We start from the raw sequence: 26,432 nt of genomic DNA, 5'->3' as shown, positions 1-26,432 counted from the left end.
CTATCATTTATCTAGCACAGGCTATGAAATGAAAGTTATAAGCTGATTGGTTACTATCTCTCTCGAAGATATTCATCTCCCCCATACTCTTCTTGATGAATTTCTATGCTCCTCTGACCTCCACTATCACCTCTATGCTAAACTACATCTAAATCTACCTTACATACAGTATTTATATATTTATTATTATTATTTATTACCAGTTATTTTATATAGCGCACACATATTCCGCAGCGCTTTACAGAGAATATTTGGCTTTCACATCAGTACCTGCCCCAGTGGAGCTTACAATCTATATTCCCTACCACATGCTCTCACACATTAGGGTTAATTTAGTTTGAAGCCAATTAGCCTACCAGTATATTTTTGGAGTGTGGGAGGAAACCAGAGTACCTGGAGGAAACCCACACAAGCACAGGGAGAATATACAAACTCCACACAGAGTCGAGGTGGGAATCAAACCCAAGACCTCTGTGCTGTGAGGCAGTAATGCTAACCATTACACCGTCTCTGCCCAACATTACTCTCTGTATCCAACATTACTTCTATTTTATATGTCCAGATGCCTCTTCCCATCTTTATTTGAATGTACCAACACTACCTAAAGCTCAATATGTCAAACACAGAGCTCATCATCTACTCAGTGTCAGTACCCACGCCTTATGTCTCTTACTGATGATACTGCTCTCTCCCCAGTCACCCATGCCTGCTGCCTCTCTTGCATCTTTGATGTCGCCCTCAGTTTTACTACACACAATCTCACATTCCCCTTTAAAACATTGTCCTAACACACTCTGGCCCTCATCCAGAGGCAGTCGCAAGTAGCCCTAAGGTTGGGTCTCGGCAACCGCAAGCCCCAGGGAGCTTCCTGCTCTGATCGAGCAGGAAACTCCCCACTGACAACGCTGCTGTCGGTGCGGCCGCGCACAAAACGGCAAGCGTTCCGTCAGGAACTCCTCCGTTTGTGAAACCACCCCCCCGCCCAACCTACAAAACGGGCCGAGCTGTCGATCAACAATAACAGCCGCCCCTTTTGTAGTGAGCTCCGGAGCGAGAAAGTTTCTCTCTCGCTCTTTCTATATCGCTCCGGGGCTTGCGGCCGCTGCGCGTGCGTAGGACCAAAACATCGAGCCGGTTGCGAGCGCTCAGCGCTTGCGACCGACTCTGAATGAGGTCCTCTTTTCTCACTAAGGACATTGCCAAAAACCCTTATCCATCCTTACATTACCCCTAACTTTGGTATTCCCTATCTGGCCTTCCCCTTACCCTTTTGCAATTCTTAATAGCCATGATGAGAAGCATCTCTAGCTACAGCCAATTAACCAAAATCTTGGGATGAAGTCACCGAGCCTTATATAGGACACTCACCTAGCCTTACATACCTTGTTATCACATTAGTTGAGTCATATTTTGAACATGAAAAGGGAGAACTGAAAAGGGACATAATTCTAAAAACTGTTTAACCACACGAGGGAAATAGAAGGCACACAGTAAAAAAATAGATTTGGAGCTTAATGTGCACAATCTGAGGTTATTGAATGTTGTCTTTGCATCACTGACTACAGCTGGCTAGGATAACACAAAAGGGGGATTGGGGTCTCACACTAGCTCTTCTATAAAGGTAGATACAAATGAAAAGATATGCAAAGAAGTGGGTAGCGCTTAATATACACAGCAAGGAAAATAAATGTTTAATTTATTAAAGTTACTATAATGCAGTGAATAAATCCAAAAAGAATGACATTAATAAAACCCCCGGGAGTGGGGGTATAGAAATACAGCAAATGGTAATAATAAATCACAGACAATGAATAGAGAAATTGCATATAAATAAAAAAACAAAAATAAATTAAAAGATAAAAAAACAAGAACTTACCTTTGTTTCTACGAAGTCCATAGGGTCCACAGGGTTGACCTTGGGGTATAGCTGGATCTACGGGTACCACGCAGTTAAAGCTTTGCTGCTCCCAGGATGCACTTGGGTCCGTCCTCCTCTATACCCTGCCCCCGACCACAGGCACTTCAGTTGGTAAGCAGCCAAGGCCGGAGGAGGAGACTAAACAGAGAGAAGGAAGACTGGAACACACAAGAAACCACACTCACAGAAATGGGAGACGGAAAACCGGTGACCAGTCACATAGCCCATATGAAGCCAGGTGCGTCAGGGCGGGCGCCCTGTGGACCCTATGGACTTCGTAGAAACAGAGATAACAAAGGTAAGTTCTTACCATATCTCTTGTTTTCTACTTCAGGGTCCATAGGGTTGACCTTGGGGATGTCCCAAAGCAGTTCAACTAAGGGCGGGGACGCTCCTGTGCTGAAAGGAGCACCCGGCGCCCGAAGGATGCATCTAAAGAGGCGAAGGTGTCAAACGCATAGAACCTCAAAAACATTTGAGGTTCTATGCGTGACACTCCGCCCAAGCAAGAATGCGAGACACCTCCGACATCCCTGCCCGACTGCGAGTTCCTCCTTGGTGGTTGTCGGACTGCACCTGAACCGCCCTTCCGTGAAGAGCGGGGCCAGACGACTGCAGGGCCCTGTATACTGCCCGCAGTTCCAGGATGTTGATGGGGAGAAGTGCTTCTTCCGCGGACCAACGACCCTGAAGCGATAATGAGCCGGTCACTGCCCCCCAACCCCGGAGACTGGCATCCATCGTGAGCAGGACCCAGTCCGGGATCCAAAAGGGGCGCCCCTCGACCAGATGCGCTGTCTGAAGCCACCAAGCCAAAGACTGACGAACCTCCGTGGACAACACCAGCATCTGAAACCGAGTCGGTGAGGTAACCTGTTCCATTCCGATAGAATCAGCCCCTGCAGGGGCCGGGAATGGAACTAGGCAAATTCCACCATGTCGAATGTCGACACCATGGCGGCAACTGCTCAGGCAACTGTGTATCCGCAGCTGCAGGGAGGAGACCTTCTCCGGAGTCAGGAAAATCCGTTGCTGACGAGAATCTAGCAGGGCTCCCAAGTGAACCATCCGCTGTGATGGAATCAGGGAGGACTTTTTCCAATTTATCAGCCACCCGTGCGCTTGCAGGCAAGCGATCGTCAGGTGGAGATGTTGAAGCAGTACCTCCGGGGAGCTCGCCAGCAACAGGAGGTCGTCCAGATACGGCAGCAGCCTCAAATTCTGGTTCCGAAGATGTGGCCGCCTTACACAGCTGAACAGCGGAGGCGCCACGTCTAGCAGCCCAAGAGGGACCCACAGAACGAGTGGAATGAGCCTTAACAGAGGCTGGCACAGGTAAACCCTCCTGTGCATAAGCTTCACAAATAACGTAACGAAGCCAACGGGCTAACGTTTGCTTGTTGGCAGGCCAACCCCTCTTGTGAAAACCGAAGAGGACAAACAATGAATCCGACTTCCTAACCGAAGCAGTCCGGTCCACATAGATTCTAAGTGCACGGACTACATCTAAGGAAGCCTCACCAGCTGAAAGATCAGGTGACTGAAAAGCTGGCACAACAAGCTCCTGAGGAATTTGTTCAGAGACTTCAAGTTGAGGATAGGGCGATGAGAACCATTGGGTTTCTGCACCAAAAACAGAGAAGAATAGTACCCCGTCCCTCGTTGTAATTGCGGAACGGGAACAATGACCCCTGCTTTTAGCAAGGACTCTACAACTTCCTGAATCTGTAAAGTCTTGGTGGTATCCTGAGAAGTACTCGTGCAGAAAAACTGGTGGGGCGGTCTGTGCCGAAAAGACAGGGTGTACCCCTGGGAGACCACTTCTCGAACCCAGGCATCCGTGGTGGTATTGTGCCAGCACTGGGCAAATAGAAGAAGTCGGCCTCCCACTCTGGGGTCCCCCAGAGGGAGGCCCGTCCCATCAGGCAGAAGGTTTATCCTCCTGCTTGGAAGAAGGGCGCCTGGCACTCCAGGCCTGCTTCTTGGGCTTAGAAGCGGCCTTGGTCGCCGACTGCCTCGGGAAGGACTGACCTTTGGCCTTGCCCTGAACCCGAAAGGCAGAGCTCCGTACCTTGGTAGGTGCAGAAGCCGAAGGGAGGAAGGCTGATTTAGACTTAGCCAGAGTATCCACAATTTTGTCCAAGTCCGGACCAAAAAGCAACTCCCCATTAAAAGGTAAGGCCTCCAGTCCCTTTTTAGAGTCTGCGTCAGCTCTCCAAGACTCAGCCACAAGGATCGACGCGCCGACACAGCTGCAGCCGACACCCGAGAGGTCAGCAGGCTTGCATCTAACGATGCTTCCCCAATGTAGGAAGCCGCATCCCTCATTTGTCCTATCAACGCTCTCTAGATCTCCGGAGCATCTTCCGGAAAGGTATCCTCCAAAGCGTTGGCCCAGCTCTCGATGGCCTTAGCCACCCAAGAGATGGCCATGGACGGACGGGCAACCGCCCCCGAGAGAGAGTAGATAGACTTTAAACAAGTCTCCACTTTCCTGTCCGTGGGATCTTTCAGGGACGAGATCGACGGCAAAGGCAGCGTAGCGCTTTTAATTAAGCGGGTAACGTGGGAATCCACCGCAGGCGGAGTTTCCCACTTCCTGCAATGAGCCTCAGGAAAAGGATAGTTTGAAGCCAACCGTTTCTGCGGTTGGAACCTCTTGCTGGGCAACTGCCAGGCCCCTGCCATATGATCCGTTAACTGGTCAGACAGGGGAAAAACCGTCGAAGCTACTTTGGCCTTCTTAAAATTAGGGTACTTCGACCTGGGAGCCGGCGCATCTTCCTCAATATGAAGGATGGCCCGCACCGCCCTAACCAATGCCGGTACATTAATGGAGGACTTAGCCTCCACCTCCTGGGCCCCAGCATCCGAGTCAGAGTCTTCATGGATCTCCCCGTCATCAGAAGACACGTCCATGTCCGTAAACTGTGCCGCCAATGAAGCCGGAACAGGTCGCTTGGACGCCCTTGGCGGCAAATCACTGTGCAACATAGTTTGAAGTCGCCAGGCTCTGAACAGAGCTGGAGAGGACATCCACCCAGGGAGGGGGTACCATTTGAGGATACCCCTGAAACGGTACCATCGACTGCTGCGGTACCGTGGGAGATTGCAGTATACAGGCAAACCCGCATAAGGACCCACAGTCTGAGACCCGGGAGGAGACTGCACCAGACGCGTCTGATACTGCTGCTCTGAAGATAGTAAAAATAAAGAAATAAAATCATCTTTTAAAAATAAAAATAAAGCTTAGGGGCTGCTTATGCAGCCCCACCGAGCAGGGTGACCCGACTCCGGCCGGGCACCAACTAAAACTGAGGTGCCTGTGGTCGGGGTATAGAGGAGGACGGACCCAAGTGCATCCTGGGAGCAGCAAAGCTTTAACTGCGTGGTGCCCGTGGATCCAGATCCAGCTATACCCCAAGGTCAACCCTGTGGACCCTGAAGTAGAAATAAAAGTATATAAATAAACACAAATATCCAGAAACAAAAATAAAAATGAAGAGCTCTCAGGTGATGTGGGGTAATTGCAAAATCACTGGCACTAGTGTGGCTACATGTGTCCTTAGCTAGCAATGTCACAAGGGGCCAAATTGATGGGAGAATGTCCGATCCCCTGTGATGTGAAAGCGCCAATGAGAAGGCAACGTGTGTGGCAATAATGAATAGCCCAGTGAAACTATGTTGCTTCCAATGTTCCACAATGCATATAAATAAACTGTCACTCAATTCTCCACAATACTCACTCTCCTCCTGTATGCGACGCCGCTCCAGCGGCTCTAGCGTGATATGTAGTCCAGCAGTAAATGCTTCCTCCCGACACAGTAACAAGCCGATCCTCCGGTCACAGCTCTCCGGGTCTGTCTATCCCACAGGGCTGCGCGGGTCACGTGGGGCACCAGCTAGTATGAATGAATGTAGTGGGGGAGCATGTATGGTAAATCCAGGATGGATGTCACTGGGCCAATACCTCCGTATTCACAGGGTCCTCAGCAAATAGTCCGTGTCCTCAACGCGTTTCAACGCACGCCGGCGGCTTTTTCAAGAGGCGGAAATGGTTGTCAGTGAGCCAGATCAAGGCTAAATAGGTTAAACAATCAGCATACTTGATTTGTTTCAGATGGTAACAATTAGGGAGCTGTTTAATCCACATAAATTGCTCAGGTATAGCGATCAAAGAAATAAATAAATCAATAAAAAAACTTTTAAAAAAAAGTATATAATATAAATAATTCATACATATATACATACATATATATATTGTGATAGGATCACTGGTAAAGTGGTCTGTGGCAGGGACATTTATCCCAGATTCCTGTCCTATGTGTTTAAAATCCCCAGGAGAAAGTCTGCAGTGTAGCAGGCTTGAGTTTCGGCTTTTTGAAAAGCCGGTTTGGGACCTGGGGGTTGTGGGTGAGAGGAGAGGGAGGGCTCCACCCACGGCCACTCCAGGTTTTAGTTCTCGCAGCCTGGTATCAGGCTTGTTAGTTTTCCACCTGAGAGTGGCCAATATAAGCCTAGTGTGTTGAGGGCTGATTGTCTCACCTGGGAGAGCAGACAGGTTTTCCAAGTGTCTCTGAGCAAACTCCCTATCTGTGAGTACTGTGCTGTGCTTTGTTGCTGGCGAGGGCATTAGGCCCTGCCAGGTTCTGGTAGTGAGGGAACTACCTGTGAAGTTAGTGCCCCGACAGGGCTAGGATTTACGTTTATGTTTTCTGTGTGTTATTTCTGACATTGTACAATAAAGACTGGCGCCGGCCAGCTTGTACTTGCATCCAGACTGGTGTGCTGCTTCCCTGCTGCTGTGTGTGTGTGTAAGGAAGGAGTCCTCTACCCAGGAGAGGGACCCCCTAACCTAACTGTGTCACAATATATATATATATATATATATATATATACACATACATACATACACACACACACACAGTCAGGTGCATAAATATTGGGACATTGACAGAATTTTCATATTTTGGCCTCTATTCACCACCACAATGGCTTTGAAATGAAACAAAAAAGATGTGCTTTAACTGCAGACTTTCAGATTTAATTTGAGGGTAATTACATCCAAATCGGGTGAACGGTGTAGGAATTACAACGGTTTCTATATGTGCCTCCCACTTTTTAAGGGGCCATAAGTAATGGGACAAACTAAACAATCCTAAATCAAACCTTCACTTTTTAATACTTTGTTGCAAATCCTTTGCAGGCAATTACAGCCTGAAGTCTGGAACGCATAGACATCACCAAGCGCTGGGTTTCATACATGGTGATGCTCTGCCAGGCCTCTACTGCAAATGTCTTCAGTTCCTGCTTGTTCTTGGGGCATTTTCCCTTCAGTTTTGTCTTCATCAAGTGAAATGCATGCTCAATCGGATTCAGGTCAGGGGATTGACTTGGCCATTGCATAACATTCCACTTTTTAGCCTTAAAAAAAACTTTGGTTGCTATTGCAGTATGCTTCGGGTCATTGTCCATCTGCACTGTGAAGCGCCGTCCAATGAGTTCTGAAGCATTTGACTGAATATGAGCATATATTGCCCGAAACACTTCAGAATTCATTCTGCTGCTTTTGTCAGCAGTCACATCATCAATAAATACAAGGGAACCAGTTCCATTGGCAGCCATACATGCCCACGCCATGACACTGCCACCACCATGCTTCACTGATGAGGTGGTATGTTTTGGATCATGAGCAGTTCCTTTCCTTCTCTTCTCTTCCCATCACTCTGGTACAAGTTGATCTTTGTCTCATCTGTCCATAGGATGTTGTTCCAGAACTGTAATGGCTTTTTTAGATGTTGTTTGGCAAACTCTAATCTGGTCTTCCTGTTTTTGTGGCTCACCAATGGTTCACATCTTGTGGTGAACCCTCTATATTCACTCTTCTGAAGTCTTCTCTTGATTGTTGACTTTGACACATATACACCTACCTCCTGGAGAGTGTTCTTGATTTGGCCAACTGTTGTGAAGGGGTTTTTCTTCACCAGAGAAATAATTCTTCTGTCATCCACCACAGTTGTTTTCCATGATCTTCCGGGTCTTTTGGTGTTGCTGAGCTCTCCGGTACGTTCTTTCTTTTTAAGAATGTTCCAAATAGTTGATTTGGCCACACCTAATGTTTTTGCTATCTCTCTGATGGGTTTATTTAGATTTTTCAGCCTAATGATGGCTTGCTTCACTGATAGTGACAGCTCTTTGGATCTCATATTGAGAGTCGACAGCAACTGATTCCAAATGCAAATGTCACACATAGAATCAACTCCAGACCTTTTACCTGCTTAATTGATAATGAAATAACGAGGGAATAGCCCACACCTGTCCATGAAACAGCTTTTGAGTTGATAGTCCCATTACTTTTGGCTCCTTAAAAAGTGGGAGGCACATATAGAAACCGTTGTAATTCCTACACTGTTCACCTGATTTGGATGTAATTACCCTCAAATTAAATCTGAAAGTCTGCAGTTAAAGCACATCTTGTTTGTTTCATTTCAAAGCCATTGTGGTGGTGGATAAAGGCTAAAATATGAAAATTCTGTCAATGTCCCAATATTGATGCACCTGACTGTGTGTGTGTGTGTGTGTGTGTGTGTGTGTGTGTGTGTGTGTGTGTGTGTGTGTGTGTGTGTATATATATATATATATATATATATATATATATATACATACATACATACATATATATATATATATATATAGCCATTAGCATTGTTTATGAGGACATTGATATACATTATTCTAAAAAGTAGAAATGAAGAACTAAAAAAACAGTATAAAACTATACAGAAACATTATATAAAGCTTAGTTAGAAAAAGACTTGACGTGCTATGAAGATAACAAGGGACTTTATAATAGCCCTAAAATAATAATAAGGGACTCAGGATCAAGCAGCGAGCCTTAAGCCATCCCTAGCTAGCTGGAACCGAACAAAAAAGGGATGAAACTCCCATCAACAAAAGGGAGAACATAATATTAAATCCAGAAAAAACTGACCAATGCAAGAGGGTCATACCGCACATCTCATAAATATGGAGAGAAAATAAATAAGTCACAGAGGCTATAGAGGGGTAGAGATGGTCTATCTCTACATGCATTCATAGACCAAAATCAAATACAGGAAGATCTTATCAGAGGTCTCAAAAAAAGATTTCTTCCCTTCCCCTGTCACACAGAGAAGACTAATAATGATACTCAAAACTACAAGGTTATAATAAAAAGGAGCACTCACATTAAATAAATTCCAAGTCAATAGTTTCATTAAGTCCCTGTGGTGTTAGGGATTGCATCTTTAGGTTCCAGGCTGCTTCCTGGCGACATAATGTTCTAAATCTGTCTCCTCCCATAGCAGTAATGGGGATATGTTCTAATCCTATAAGGTACAAACCTGCAGGGTCCCCCCTCATGAGATTCCAAAAAATGTCTGGGCGCGCTATGATTAGTACATTGTTCTGAACATTTCTCCTATGTTCCATGAACCTACATTTCAATTTCCTTACAGTGCGGCCCACATAATACATATTACAAGGGCAAAGTAATAAATAAATAACAATTTGAATTGCAATTAATAAATACATCTATTTACAATTCCTTTTTGGAACAACTTGAGAAACACAGGTTTGGTTTTATTAACTACATGTGAACAGGTAGAACATTTATTGTGATTACATATATAAAAACCACAAATTGATTTGCCAGTAATTGTACTCTGTTTGAAATCAGAGATCTTATTCAAGGGATTAACAAAGAAGCTGGGTGCCAATATGCTCTTGAGGTTCTTAGCTCTCTTAAAAATAACCTTCGGTTTGTTCTCCAAACAATTACTTAGCACTGGATCGGTGAACAGTAACCTGTAATTCTTGTTCACTATGTTGGTATGTGCCAGCCCCCTTGGTTTTCTCATCACTGATGTTACCTTCATTCCTAATGGGTGTATTTGGGGAATTAGCCTGTGATGGTCTGTTTATACTAGTGATTTTATGTTCTATCACACGTGAATGTTTTTTCTCATTCTTAGTACTACTTCTCTGTGTGTTCCTATCTCTCAATATTAGAGATCTATCCAGTGTACTGGAGTATTCCAGAGCCTCATCGAGAACATCCATTGGATACTCCTTTTCTCTAAATTCCTCGATTATTTCCAAAGCCTGTGACCTAAATTTTTTATCAGATGTACAATTTCTGCGAATGCGGTGTAACTGACTTCTGGGGACATTTTTTAACCACCTTTTGTTGTGGTTACTGGAAAATGGGATGTAACTACATACATCAACCTGTTTCTTAAAGGAAGAGACACACAAGACCTCCTGTACCACCTCCACCACGACATCTAAAAATTTGTGAGTGGGATCGTGTGTGCAAGTGAAGGATAAACCCAGGGGATCGGACATTCTACATCAATTTGGCCCCTTGTGACATTGCTAGCTACGAACACATGTAGCCACACTAGTGCCAGTGATTTTGCAATTAGCCCACATTCTCCTGAGAGCTCTTCATTTTTATTTTTATTTCTGGACATTTGTGTTTGTTTACTAACTTTATTTTTATCTTTATTTTTGTTTTTTATTTATATGCAATTTCTCTATTCATTGTCTGCGATTTATTATTACCATTTGCTGTATTTCTATACCCCCACTCCCGGGAGTTTTATTAATGTAATTGTTTTTGGATTTATTCACTGCATTATAGTAAGTTTAATAAAATAAACATCTATACTCCTTGCTGTGTATATTAAGCGCCACCCACTTCTTTGCATATCTTTTTGTCTTGTTGGAAGTTGCGCAAAACTTCCCGTGGGAGTGCAGCATTATATGCAAGTAGGGGAGTTAGCTCAACACACCATCACTGGCGCTTGGACTATTATTTGTTTTTGTATTTTTACAAATTAAACGATGACCACTCTCATACAATTCCTATATTGCGTTGTATTGGTGGTGCACCATAAAGTCAGTGGAGTAAATGGAATAGGGTGCAGAGTTTTGACATAGGCACGTACCGTGCGAGGCTTCCCGATGTTTTAAAGTAGCAGTCACTTAACAGGCAAAACCAGGTTGACTTTGCCTGTTAAACGACTGCTTCTTTAAACTTTAGGTAGTCTCGCACGGGACGGGCCAATGTCTCAACTCCGCACCCAATTACATTTACCCCAGTATATACAAAGAATGGACACAAAAAAGAAGAAAGACGACTCTTTGGAGGCGCACACTCGAGAAAAAATTATATTAGATATAGAATGTACTGTGATTGAGTTTAAAACTTGAATTTTAATCTGTTTCAGTAAGATAAATTGCTATTCTACTGAACAAAATATGTTTTGTAAGGGTTTAGGGCAGTGGTTCCAAACTTTTTAGAATCACGGCGCCCTAGAGTAAGAGCATTGTTTTCACGGCACCCCTAAGCTAAAAGTTTGTTATTCAGAAATTCAGAGCAAAACTTAGTGAAGTGAAGTGTGCTTACCTGTCATCCTTAGGTTCATTATGTGATGGGGGACAGGTTTGCACTTCTGTTTGTCCACATATTTACATTACATTGGCCATAAATAATTTGATATGGTGCTGGACCACCAACGTGAGGCACCCCTGCAGATGTCCCGAGACACCCCAGGGTGCCACGGCGCACAGTTTGGGAACCACTTGTTTAGGGTGTGCCTTTATGGTTTATGATAAAGAAGCAATAAACTACTCCATTACACTTTTAATGTATGAGTAAGACCTGCATTTTTGTAAATCTATATCACGCTTATTAACAGTTTCTTATATAACGCAGTATATTCCGTTGCGCTTTACAATTTGAATACTCCCAAGCTTACTGTATGTCCAGACCTCCCAACTTAGCTGAACAATAAAAGTATCTCTCAAAGAGAGCGCTTAATTATAACTTTTTTTTACATTTATTTACAGGCTTATTGCAATCACATAATAAAAACTCCAGCAGTATATTAAAAAACATCAAATGTTAAAACATTATCCTTGCATAAAGAGGACAAAGTCACTTAATAGCGTTTTAGAGAAACAAGGAAATAATGTATCAGTATTGTATCAGCTCATCACGTCTCACACAGCGACTGTAGTTAGCGACTGTTTGAAAGATATAGAGGCTTTCCAAAATAGTTGATAGAAATAATCCGCACTCCTAATTTGCGTTTATGAGGATAGTAAAGTAGCTCCTTGGGTAAGTAAATCAGCTTTTCGTTTAGAATTTCTGAACAGTCTCAGTTCTTTCAATAGTGTTCAGCGCTTACCTCTACCTCCCCCACAATGCACCGCCGATCTCTCACCAAGCGGATTCCAAATAAAAGGCACAGCGCCAAGATGTGACTCAGACGGGGACCGATAGCCGCGAGGTGTTCCTTACTATTCGGCAGTCGGAAAGAGAGCACGCCGCCATCTGTAGTAGGTATAAATAATAGGTATAGCAATAGGTAGAGGCTTTCAAATAAATCAGGGAGCGTCCAATACTGAGCTCTAACGCGTTTCACCGTACTGGTTTCTTCTTAGGGGTGTCAGATAAAATAATAAAAATAATTTAAGGCCTTGGTTGCCACAAACCAATGTAAAAAAAAACAAAAAAAAAAAGTGTCACAACTAATCTGCCAACAATAGACTGCAACCGTAATCTCAAGACTGTCCTGGCCCAAGAACCAGGATTGTTGGAACTGTGGACCTCATTCAGAGTCGGTCGAAGCGGCCGCACGGTCGTACGGGAAAAGGGGCCGGATATGCAAATGATTCCCTCGCAAGTTGCGTCCCTAAGTCCGGATCGGTAGCTGGCCGACCAAGGGGAGGAGGCGGCCGGAATTAAAAAAAAATATGCCCCCTTCTCGTACGCATTGCACGTCATCTCCGGGCATATAAGGATTAATCGAGACCATCGGGAACTGGTCGTAGAGCTTAAGGTTGACCATACCCTCTCTTAAGCTCTACGATCATGTCAGTGTAAAAACCTCCCATGTGCCATGACGCTACTTTGTTAATTATGCACTCCCATAAACCGTATGCACTCCCATAAAACACCATTCGCATAATTAGGCACGCCTGCGTTCGGATCTCCACTCCCCCGTTTTCAAGCACCTTCCCCTGTTACCACCCACAAACGCCTCAATTGGTCACTCAAACTACCGACCTGGCTGTGTTCAAGGAGAGAGAAATTTCTGATCGTAGCAGCTAGTTTGCGCACGCGCACTGCGAACTTTACGCATGCGCAGTATAGCGAACATCGGTGGCGTATGACCGTGCGGCTGCTTCGGCCGACTCTGAATGAGGTCCTGTATCTTTTTTAACCAAGAGGGGCAGGGAAAAAAAAACACATCTGTTTACACTAATCTTTTTTAGTGTCCGCCTTTGGGAATTTAAACGCGGTAAGGCTTGGGTCACTAACATTAAAGTGTGTGTCACCTACACACAGAGGCAGCTCTTTTGTGGGCTGAACCAACAGTAAATAGAATGCAGCTTACTTCAGTATTGAGCAGTTACCCCACTGAGGTACAGAGCCATGTACTTTGACACAGAAAGTAACTTTGCACCTTAGTAAAACCATGTTACATTGCAGGTGGGGCAAATTTGAAAGGGGCATGTCCAAATGCAAATTTAAATTGCAGTGTAAACATAAAGCAGCCCAATATTTATTCGAGGGCTACATGCAAAAGCAGCCAGTAATTACCCGGCATGCAAAAAATACATGTACCACTTAAATTGCAATATGGTTTGTCCAGATGCATAGTTACTTGTTTTTGTTTTTTTTGCATTGCTCTCCAGCTAAGAATCTGCCCCATTGAGTCTACATAATGTCACCTATTTATCGTGAACTGAGCCTACTGCTCCATCAACAATAGTTCTAACTATAAAATAGCGAAGTTTACAGTGCACAGATGCACGGCTGCCCTCACAAAAAAAGTGTAATTTTCCATAAATTTAACCTGACATGTACTATTACATTCTCTCAATTCAGACTTCCTCTTCCACTTGGAATGATAGACATTTCTTGATTTCTTTATATGTCTTTAAAGACGTTACCAGAGCAATTTTCTGCTTCCTTAAACGTACATGCATTTACTCTATAAAGCAGGCTTGGAAAACTTGAGAATGCACTGCACTGTAATTCATTGTAACGAATTAATCTCTATTTGAGGAGCCTATTTACCTATCCTGCATATAGAGCAGGGGTGGGGAGCCTTTTTTCAGCCAAGGGCCATTTTGATATAACATTATTCACGGGCAATGGCCATGCTCCCTCCATGTGACATCACACGGGGGCGGGGGTCATAATCGCCGGTGATTACAGCAATGCGTAAGGGCAGTGGTGTGACCGTCTGAAGCGTCCAGGCGGCACTGCTGCATAGATTCTGGCTGAAGGGTGCCATTCTAGGCACTCTGCTAGCCAGATGAGACTAACAGAAAAAAGCTCAGAGGGCCAGACCAAATGATTCCGCGGGCCTGATATAGAGATTAGTTTTATTACATACACCAGTGATTTTCAACCTTTTTCAACTCACGGCACACTGAACAAGATTTTTTTTCTAAGGCACACCATCAGCTCCTCCTGGGAAAAAATACACATTGGCCACCATGGGAAAAAAACTCTCACAAATTGGCCCCGCACAGGAAAGAGAACAGACATTGGTCCCCACAGAAAAACAAACGCACACATTGCCCCCCACAGAACAAAAACAAACACATTGCTCCCCACAGAAAAAATTCAATAACCAGCTGTTGTTCCTGTCCGGTCCCTCATTGACTGGGGTTGCTCAATCACACTCAGCGACTGAGCAGAAAGTGCAGAGCTGGGACTTGCAACATGGCGTGCATGACCTATGTCACACCACCGCGTCTCCATAGGTTACGGCCCGGGCGCGCCTGAGCCTCCCCGAAGAGCCCAGCACTACCCAGGCCAGTAAAGTCAGCTCTAACTGCACTGGTCTCGTGGCACACTTAACAACTGCTGGCGGCACACTATAAACAAGCACAGTCCAGGAGGCAATCAGGTATAAAACCTCCGTATATGCTCCGGTGCCCAGTTAGAGTCCACAATACACAATGTATTATCGGCGGCACTCGGCTAAATAATTATTCAACAGGCAGGTAAGTATACCATCGCTTCGATTAACATTAACTTCAACATCATCCGGGATGACTGATGACGATGAAGTAAATGTTCATCGATACGTTGGTATACTTACCTGAACTTTGAATCATTATTTATCCGAGTGCCGCCAATATTACATTGTACTATATAGTTTAATGACAGTACTGAACATTAGAAATCAGAGATAGAGAAATATAAAAAAGACCATTGATACCAATCTTTCTACCAAACATTTGACGGGTCATTTTCTTAGAAACCAGTTGTCCATGAATTTGTTACATTTCACCATGAATCATTAAAACATCAATGTTTTCATGGACTTGTCCTTATGTTGATATTTCTGGGCAGTTTGCGGGGGGGATTTGTGCTAGCATAGCCTGCATTATAGATCCAAGATCTATCGAATGAAACACCAGGGCTGCAAGATACTTTCTGTTGGATGTTTTATTAATTTTTTTTTCAGTTGCATAATATAAATAGAACATACAATATATTCACATGGGAACATTCAATTCAAAGAAACAAAAAGTTTTCTATTGCAAAAAACTGGGAAGCTGCACAGATAGAGGCCGGCACTGCTGGGGAGCACAAGGACATTGGGAACTAGAATAATACCTCTAAATGGGTCACTTCCCACAGACCACTCCCTCTTCAGCACAATGCTTATGGTCGCCTCAGCCCCTTCCATAGAGCTTATCACCCGGATTCTGCAATTCTGGGACAAGTGTGTCAAAAGAAGGTTACAGAAGTGATCTCCCGTAGTGATCTACTGCAAGCCACAGACCACTAATACCGAGAGTCTAATGATGAACACACAAAACAAATGCACTAAGCTCAAGCCCATTGCTAGACCACCACATTTCCGGTCAAATGCGTTTCCACATAATGCAAAGCTCTGATTGTTCATTATATGGGTTGAACAATAGAATCACAATTGGGATCAAATTTTACGGTTGACCAAGGTCATTGGCCCATTAGATTTCCTCTCCTGCCCCATCGGATTCAGGATGCTTGGTTTGGGATCCACAAATTCTACAATTCCAGGCCAACTAAATTAAGAATGTCTAGTCAACTTTTATCAGTTAATATTTTTAACATAGGGTATATCCATCTCTTTTAGAGGGTATTTATCATAGTTTGGAGACAGATACAATTGAAAAAGATAAAGTACTAACCAATCAGCTTCTTACTTACATTTCACAGACTGTTTGAAAATGACAGTTAGGAGCTGATTGGGTGGTACTTTAACTCACAATGTTCTCTCTCTCTCCTAGCTTTGATAAATACCCTCCTTAGTAATTGCGACCAATTGGCGTAACCAGATCTACATCACTCATTGATTCCCATTATTCATGTCTGTGGTAGCAATGTCTATCACAAACCTTCGTGATAGACGTTCATAAGACAAGTGCCATTAAATTAAACAGCAACATTAAAACTGAAGGTGCTGCACAAATGAGGAGTGCACTTTGGTAAATAGTTGTTATACAGCATTAAGCTACAGGTATCTGCTGGGGACAGGTGACATGCTGTAACACCATATACAGAATTTAGGTGCAGTAATACGGTCCCACAGCAAAGCATTCATTTAGATATTACAATATAGAAATATGTCTGTGCTCTTTGCCCCATCTTAAGCCATCATCATTAGCGTAGAGCAAAAAGGGAAGCATTACTTACAGTGATGGCTTGCAGGCATATGTCACCTTTAAATAGACAGATGAAGCTTGCAAGCCTGCAGGCACTGGATGGTACTGCGTGCAGAATCCAGTTTGATAAAAGGTGCACCAGTCACCTGCACATGGTGGGCATAATTTGCAGTATAAATAATATTCATGACAAAATGCCTTCCTCCATTGCGAGTGTGGCGACTTGAAAACATTTTAATTGAAATACAGGGGCTAAACTAGCTATTTATGGGTCCCACAGCAACATTTTGTAAGGACACCCATTTGACATGAAGCAGACAACGTTTCGCCTCCTATGGCTTACTGAAGCTCCCTCTACAGATCAGTCCATGGCTGAAGTTCTAGTAACGAAAAGGAATCAGCCTACACTATAAACAAATCACGGCGTTCTTTTGTCTACTTTGTATCAATCCTCGGAGAGAAATTAACTGAAGAAATTGCCCAAACCAAACAATTCTTCTGTCATTGCAAAAGCTGTTTGGTTGTTTTGGGCAACTTGTCCACTGTCTCTCTCCATGGCTTGATACATCTCTTGCGTTGACAGAAACCACAGCCTGATAATTAGAGGGAGAATCAGTAAGTGACGGGATGTGAGAAATTGCCTCTAGTCGCACTACTGCGTCATGCAGGGAAAAGACCCTGCAGTGCTACACCTCTTACTTCAATGGATCGCTACTCTACTGCTCGTGTACCTGCTAGCAGCGGGAGTACTTCACGGTATCCGCAGGAAGGACTTTACCACATTTCTAAGTCATACTTCCCCTTTTAGAGGAAAAAAACCACACCACCTACACAGAAACAAAAAAAAGAATATTTACAATATTGATAAAGTAACATCTGACTTTAAAAAAAAAAAAAAAAAAAGGTGAGTAGTCAAACAGGTGATATTATTCCACACAAGATGCAGAGTAATGTGACTTATCTATATAGTTGTAGCACAATAACTGTTCTTAGTCAATACGCGCCCATATGAAGAGCCCTCACAATGTCAGGCTTATGGCCAACTTTTTGCTCAAAATAAAGGAGCAATGAACAAAATTAACAGTATACGTAAATGAAAGTTGGGAGCATTATGGAATATGCTGGTGCTGTATAAATAAATGTTATTTATGTTGTGATTTACAAACATTCTCACAAATGGAATTAAGTCTTAAGCTATAATTTGATGAACTTAATAACCAATGTGATGTAACCCAGAGCAACACTTAATTCTCATGAATACTATTTCAGCCCACAGAATTTCCGCCACCACCAAGTAAGTGGCTGTTATACTGCTCAGTTTCTTAGGCTGCCAGATACAGCCATGTATGGATCATAGCAGTTATACCTCGTATGATGAATATAGCTGTAAATCTCTGTAACAGAGCGCTGGGATTAAGCTGAATAAGGGTTTCATGCATATAACCAACCAAAGCTGAAACCTAATTTCCCTACACTTATCATTTCCATGAGGCACAATAACAGGTAAGATACAGCAATTTGTGATACTACTTAATTTAAATGAGCAAATCAAGAGTACAGAATCAGTATGAGAAAGGCACCATCTCACAGCCAAATCCTTGATGGACATGGTACCTCACTAATACAATAGCCAATGCAGGACTTCTCGAACACCATTAGCCAAAACAGTAAAAGGTATCATGCCCCCGTACCCCCCAATCATGAATATTATGCCGTCAATTTATTAGAAAATATGGATAAACCTATGGGATCTATGTACTAAGCCTTGGAGAGAGAAAGTGGATGGAAATAAAGTACCAGCCAATCAGCTCCTGTCATTTTTTTCCAAACACAGCCTGTAAAGTGACAGTTAGGAGCTGATTGGTTGGTACTTTATCTCCCTCCAATTTATGTCTCCCCAAGGCTTAGTACATAGACCCTTCACTTCTGAATAAAATAAAGAGTAATCCAAAGCATTGTATTTTTCTAAATGATAATCCGTCCCCAAAGGCCATTTATTCACTTCTACAGATATATTTCCTCTCACCTCAAGGAGTTTCAGTATTCTCATCTGTTCTGTACTTGAGACCTGAGTGTTGAATAATCCATACTGATTTATTCTACTTAATTGTATAACAAATAGTTAAGTAGGGTATATCTTCTCTATAGTTTATGGTGAGTGTAAATTGGGAAAATGTATACTACAAGACAGTTTCATTGTTTGTAAAAGACATCAGTGAAGTACAGCGATTATATTGACCCCAATAGATTTTCTGCATCACATGTCTAACAGAAAGTCTCCCAAGGAATGTCTTCTAGTAAGGAGCAGCAACGGTTCTTACTTTCCTCTAGGGAAGACACATGAGCAAGCCTGGCACATGTGCAGTATAAGACAGCTGCAGCCCCTAGAAGTGGAATAGGGCTGTTATGATGCTAGCAAAAGAGGCTTCCCATTGGAAGCGCTTTATCTACTAATGACAGTCCCTGGGAGGGAGAACTCCTCCCCCTGGGTCTGCCTGTCTGACGTGTGAATAACTGAATGCACATCCAATGTGAAGCCTCTTCTGCTTTTATTATAGCAGCCAAAGGAGGAAGGGTTGGACCGCTGCTGACCGTAATGGGGGCTGGGGGCTTACAGGGAAGTGGTTTATTTAACTGGGGAAAGGGGCTGCATCCAAATTGTCTCAGTGACTTTTCACAGCATTATAACGTTTTATTTATTAAAGTGTCCACTGATACCACAAAGGCTTTCACAACTGAGCAGTGATAACAACCATCGGCACTCTCGCCCCGCAAACAGTCAAAAACAACAGGGAAGTACTTATAGTGACCTTCAATAGGCTCCCGAAGATGCACAAGGAAATGTAACCCAATTATCTACACACTACCTAGGTTTATTATAACCTATATTAAAGGGTTTTACCCTCTCATGGTTTGATTTCTGTTTTGGCAGAGATCCAGCAGCAGGCATTTACAAATAGGTGCCAACACGGCCCACCTTCCCCCAGGGACCTCTCACCATCTCCAGCATACACATCCTCCGCACCATACCTGCTGAGATAATGCCTTACAGTGGGAAAGGGGAGGAGATCTTTAAACCTCTTGGTGAAAAACATGATCCCCAAGACATTGCCGGCCTGCCATGAAGGGTCCATTTTGGTCACTATGGATGGAAAACCTGAGGACCAACATCCCTCTCCAAAATGAGCTACCAGCGTGCAGACACTTTGTAACCCAGCAGGATTCACAGTCACAGACAGCATCTCCACACTTGGAGATACCACTTACAGTACACACATGTGTAGGATTTTCTCAGTCATCTCAAATGTATTTACGGCTAAACTGAAAAAGGACACTATGGCCCTCATTCAGAGCCGTACGCTCTGAGCAGAGCGCACGCTCTGAATGAGGGCCGGGCTCCATTTTCATGGAGCGTCCTCCTGGACACTCGTATAGCTGTGGGTCACCACCCACAGGCTATACGAGCGTGCATTGTGATGGTCGCGATGGTCGAGACCATCGCGACCATCGAATTTGCGAGCCGGAGCCTGCGGTTGAGGTTTTCAACCGCAAGCTCCGGAGTGATTTTGGCTAGTGATGTCAGTGGGCCGGCTTCTGACGGGAGGCGTTCCCGTGGGAACGCCCCCGTCAGGGAGGCACGCCCCCGGCACGCCCACCAAAGGGGGCGTGCTGTCAATCAACATTGACAGCACGCCCCCTTTGATCGGACACAACGAGCGAAGGACTTTCCTTCGCTCGTCGCGTCTGGCGCATGCGCACGACGGAGCTCCCTCCGTCGTGCGCATGCTCAGTCCATAACATCGACCCACTTGCGAGCGGACAGCCGCTCGCGAGTGGGTCTGAATCAGGCCCTATGTCCACATGCAGCATCCAAATTCTTAATTACCACCATTACCCTTAAGATATACTACTCAACTTGGCTGCGTGTGAGCAGAAATTCCCAATTCTATGAAAGGTATAATAATTTCCATCCCACGACAGGGCAGCCATAGAGATGTTCCCACCCAGTCCTCACGAACAATACATACATAAAATAGACACCACAAACTTCCTCATATAACAAGCCCAAACAGTGACATACACACCTTGCACATAACCACTCTCCTCCTCCTACAGCCTAGCACCTCATGTCCCTGTACTGTACATCCACCAGTGCTACAGAGACAGAATTGTGCAAAGTTACGAGTCACCCAACGGGTTAGTCAGGACCAATCTCCTCATCCATTAGTACAAGGTGCTTCAGCCTGTGAGCTCCAATTGGAGAGATCAGTAGTCCACACCATACGAAGACAAGGGCATCATCTTGAGGACTATTTCCCAGAATCACCTCTCCTGTACAATCAGGGAATTTTTGAAAAAGAAACAAAAGTTCTAATCAGTAGTTCTTTGGAAACATCTCCAATACCTGGGAAATTGCCATGGGAAGACCATAGACATTACACAGCTGTCCCTAACACTACCCTCTAATTATCATGACCTCCAACAACACACAAGGGAAAGCTTATAAAAGGTACTTTTATCTATGGCCTACCTAGCTGCAGCAGATGTGGCATCTCTTGTACAGATACAATACACCGGCATACATAACTTCCAAATTCATTGAGAAACAGAGAGAAACATTAACTTTATGTTTTATATTTGCACAAGGATTCATCTACTCTACAGTAGTCAGTCCCAGGCCTGACTAACATCAGCATACTAGCAAAACAAGAGGTTGGTTTTCTATATATAGGCTACTTATACTTCACAGTAGGAATGCAAAAAAGTAAATGAGACAATTAAACAATAAAATAATAATGTCACAATGTAGACCTCAGGGTGACTGCACCCATTTAAATGGCATGTCTATTACTCTAGCCAATGGCATATACAAAACATATTCACTCCGGGGGCAAATGTAAGTGCATATAAACAGTGGATGGGCATATATACATTACTGACCCTGACCACTATTTGCACTTCCTCATCACAGGAGCAGGAATTATTACTGGGAATTATTCACTGCACATTAGGCAATATTTACACAGTCAACTTTTAGAGTGGGAAACCACTCAAAAACATGGCAGTGCCAGCTAGAGCAGAGAACACTTGGCAAGCCCTGGTCTCGTCTAGCAAAACTTCACAGGGTCCTGTAAACACTGTTCCTGTACATACAGGTGACGTGTATGCGTGAGCAGGGAAATGCCAGTCACAAAAGAATAAAAATGGTGACAGCACAAGGCAAGGGCTCGATTCAATTCAGTGTGATGCTGAATAGCCCCGGGAGGGAGCTCCGGAGCTATTCAATTCAGCGCGCTGTTTAGTCCGACTTGAGGGTGGAGGAGAAATCTGACAAAAGTGCTGCCCGCGAGGCTGTTTTCCGGCTTAGCACGGCGCTAACAGCCTCGCAGCCAGCACTTTAGTCGGAGAATGCCGGTAACACCCAGGTTAGTTAACGAGAACCGTCATTCTCTGACTTAACTGGCAACTGTCGGAACCAAACAGCGTGCTGAATTGAATCGAGCCCTAAAGGTGAATAATAATACATTGCATGGGGATATAACAAAAGCGACTCACTTCAGGACTGTGGTCTAAATGTGAATGCTAGACAATATTATTATGTAAACATATGTACACATTAAAAAAACCCCAGCATAAATATTATTTGTAACAGAATCCAACAAACATATTGCAAAGAATCAATCATTAAAAGTAGTAAAATCAAATTTACAGAAACACGTTTTTTATGGTAGGTAGTTCCATACTGCCAACATTACTTTTGATTTCCACTTTTAACACGAAGCTTCCCCATATATTAGATATTTTCCAGTGCTGCTCTCTCCGGGCCTCACCAGTCACTGTCTATGCAGGTAACAGCCTTTGCTTGCATGTTTGAAAGTGTTAGGTTAAATACCAAAACATAAGAAATCCATGTAAAAACAGAGGCCTGATCATTCCTAGCAGCATAACACTGAATGATGGCTGTCAGACAGATCTACAGAGCACCGGCCACAAAGCTAAAATTCAACTACAGGTCTCCACCACACAGATACATTAAACGCCCTCTAACTCTGCATTCTGTGTGTTTCTAGTGGAATTGGGTTCTAATGCTTTAACAAAGAGTTCACACTGGTTGCAGGCACAGGAACAACCCTGAAACAATGGTGAATTTTAAAGGACAGATCATTCGGATTAAACGCTGGACTGTCTCTAAAACTGATGCAAAGCGCTGTGGAAAATGCTGGCACTATATATTAATAATAGAGAATGGGAAACGTACAAGTGCAAATGCACAAAGAAGAAAAAAACACTAAAATGAAATAAGTGAAAAGTATTTTGAAGGAGGCTGCACACATCCTCAGAACAAATTAGTTGCTTGTACAAATTGCACTTGTTATCTACAAATAGCTATTTTACGAGGCAGCCATTTTTTTGGGGGGGGGGAGAATCAGCATCTATGTGAATGCAGCCAATCAATTGAGCAGGAAAGAGTGACATCACCGTTTTCCCAGAGAAATTATAGACAGTATCCACAAAATGGCTGCCAACACTGCTTGTAAGCAACAGTTGCACCTTTACGTCTGCTGTAATATACAGCATCACATACATTCAACAATGAATGGGCGAAAGCTCACTTTAGTGGAATAGGCCCCAAGTATATTTTAAATTTTCCCCTTATAAATTGTGCTAAATATAGAAAACCCGTAAGTAATGTTACAATGAAACATGTTCAAGGAACTGGTTAACCAAGTGGCTAAAAGGAAACAAATTAGGGAAGGATGTTGAATAAGTGATCAACCCGGTGTAGCAGAGGTTCCTGCATATGAGAACAATGCAGAGTCTGTGTACAGGGCACTTTGTCGTGACCTAGAATATACTCACAGACCAGAAGCTGCAACCTTCAGCCTTAACATTTTACCGCTTAAATGGTCCAAACTGTCTAAATGACCAGTCCTTCATAACAAGCCATAAAACACTACTAATAATTTATACATGATGTAATAGCTATATAAAATTCTAAAATATATATAAATATAAATGCTAAAATGTGAATATACTTATAACTTAGGCTCTGTGTCAGTGCTGAGAGAATAAAAGCTTGGAAAGGCTGGTAAAACACAATACAAACATCCCATAAGAGCCTCTAGAAATACAAACGGAGGACACTGATGAAAGTGGGGTAAAGAAAAACTAAAACAAAGCACGGAGTTAATCTAAAGGTATTTCTGACTGCAAGCTGAATCATTGTCTCTGTATACCTATGCCTTCCTCAAGCTTTTACAAAGCAAATTACACGGTATATAGTAGAGCTGCTCTCTGCATTGCGTACATACATGGCTTATAAGGTAAAGTAGCTGGAAAGAGCACGTATTTAGTAAAAGTTGCAAGTACAATACAATAGATTGAAAATTTAACAACCCCCCCGCCCCATTGGAATTCTGACATGGGATTTTTCTTTACACCACTTTTTGGAATGTCCCCCAATAAGTAGTCGTTGCGTGAGGTCGGTATGTGGCATCTTCTATAGGTTGAACCTACATGAGCAGAACTGGAGAGGAAACAGGCTTGGTCTTCAGAAGGTACATGTAAACAGAAGCTTTCTTGGGGGGGACAAAAAAGGAAACCTTGGAAAAAAAAAAAACAGGCAAAAAAAAGGAGGACATTGCACAAATGTTTACAAAAAAAAGGAAACAACTTCTGGACCTTCTCCAGCAGCAAAGGGGTTAACGAGTCCTCTGTGGTAAAGCCTGGAACAGCATAGTTGTACAGTGAACCCACATATGCCGGGTAGAGGAGTCGCCGAAATCGGGTGCACAGCCGTTTTACACGTCCTCGCCACTTCCCAGCATCCCCTTTTCCGTTAGGTGCAGTTTCAGTGTATTGAAGATGTGAATTTGTTGGTCAGGACGCAAAGTTAAAAATTGTTGAATTAGTTTACTCGGATTGGGACCCCTAAAAAAATATACAAAATAAATATTACAAATGAATAGTGAGTTTAATTATTTTAAACAGTAATAGAGGTGTTTATTTTGATAGCCATTAAATCACACAGATTCACTTGTTTAAAGTGGACACAACTATATTTACACCGAAGATCTGTTCTGCTTATAAGGGAGCGATGTATGTATAATATATCATTCTTTGAAAGTAGAGATCCCCTTTATTTTCACTACTGTTCAGTTGGTGTAAGAATGTAACATTAAGGTGGCATATTTATCACAAACCAGATGTATCAAAAATCGCATGCAGGGACAGAGCTTGCAATAAAGCCCTGTCCCTGCGAATTAACTTCACACACTTCTCATGTATTTTCTGCAAAAAATACAGTATGTGCCCATGCATGTGCCACAGGTCACCGGATTTCCCCCCCCTCCCCTCACACGATCAGTGCTCCGGTCAGCTGGTCTCTGGGTTCCTGCACGGTCACCCTGGTCAGCTGTTCTGTGCTGCAGCTGACCAGGGTCACAGTGCAGGAGCCCAGAGACCAGCTGATCAGAGTCCCAGAGGACATCACCGGAGCACCGATCACCGGTCCATGGCTGCAGGTAAGAGTTTTTTTTTTTTTTTTTAAACTATTTTTTTTTCTATAAGTGATCAGCATGTTGTCTATTTCAACCACAGCTCCTGGCTCTGCTCTGCCTGTTAGAGCAGAGCAGGAGTCGGGGAACCAGGGAAAAGCCCCAATAACGCCATCTCCAGGTGGCGTTATCACAAGGCTTTCCCTAGTATTTTTTCACAATTTATTTATAGTAAATCTGGGCAGATCACATTTCCCATTACAAGTATAGGAAATGCTAATCGGTTTACTAAAAATAATTCAGTTGAAGGTATTGGGGTTGTTTTTCACGAAAAACTACTCCAATTGCCCTATCACATTATTTAAGTAAAAATAATATTAATAAATATGCCCCCAAGTAATTAAGAGGTCATGTGTTAGAGAGCAAATAATGCCCTTTTAGTGGAACAGTGCATGAGAACTATAACACATACAGGTATGAGCTCTTATATGACAAGTAGAATGAATAAAGTCAATAATGACTGCCAATGAGTCCCCTAAGCTGCACACAGCAATGAGAAAAACAATATGGGCGCGGCTGGAGGATAGACAGGAGACATTTCTCAAGGTATTTTTGTACATTTTAATGAAGGTCTCCTATATTAAGGGAAATAACCATTTGTAAAAGTACCCAATCCCAAGCATTCCAGATAAAAGATCTCATTCTAGTATTAGTATGTGTAGAATGTACAGAATATGGGCACTATTCAGTCTATATTATGCTATAAGAGATGTGTCTACCATTTACTATAAGCAACTTCTGGGTGGCAGGACTGAATACGCTCATTCCAGTAGGACAGGACAACAGTGGCTCCTGCTCTAGAAGACAGAGACTATTCTGTATGCACAAAGAGTCGGTCATATAAATGACCAGCACAGCTAAACATTAGTAATGTGTGTGGTGTTGGGGTAAAGAATAATATATTGGAAAATACACATCCCCTATGCTACTGAAAGGCAATCAATAGTAAATGATCACAACAGGATACAACCACTGCTCACCTGATGAAGCTGGCAATGTACACATTTACAAATGTGGCCATCAAGTACTGGCAGTCAAATCTGTCCATGATGCCTCCATGGCCTGGGATGGTATTGGCAAAATCCTGAGGAATGGAAGAAGCATAAGGAATTGAGGTAGCACATATTAAAATAAACCAATTCTTACATAGCCCTCTGCTAATAGTGAGGGTAAAAGTAGAACTTTAATCAAGAGATGCCTTTTATCTAAGGGCCAACTCTGTGTGGCTTCTA

General features: G+C 43.3%; 1 protein-coding gene across 1 annotated transcript in view; it reads right to left on the bottom strand.

The window, feature by feature from the left end:
• Positions 1-23,772: 23,772 nt before the first annotated feature.
• Positions 23,773-26,432, bottom strand: part of CDS2 (CDP-diacylglycerol synthase 2) — a 58,466-nt gene continuing 55,806 nt past the window's right edge. Inside the window, exons 12-13 of the mRNA XM_088470870.1 lie at positions 26,181-26,284; positions 23,773-24,574 (exon numbers count right to left, since the gene is read on the bottom strand). Of these exons, the coding sequence (XP_088326996.1) occupies positions 24,445-24,574; positions 26,181-26,284 (234 nt within the window). The 3' untranslated portion in view covers positions 23,773-24,444. The remainder of the gene's footprint in view (positions 24,575-26,180; positions 26,285-26,432) is intronic.

Source organism: Taudactylus pleione, unplaced genomic scaffold (assembly GCF_031769625.1).
Source record: "Taudactylus pleione unplaced genomic scaffold, aTauple2 ptg000105l, whole genome shotgun sequence".
Classification (NCBI taxonomy): Eukaryota; Metazoa; Chordata; class Amphibia; order Anura; family Myobatrachidae; genus Taudactylus; species Taudactylus pleione.
This window is presented reverse-complemented; position numbering and strand designations above follow the sequence as displayed.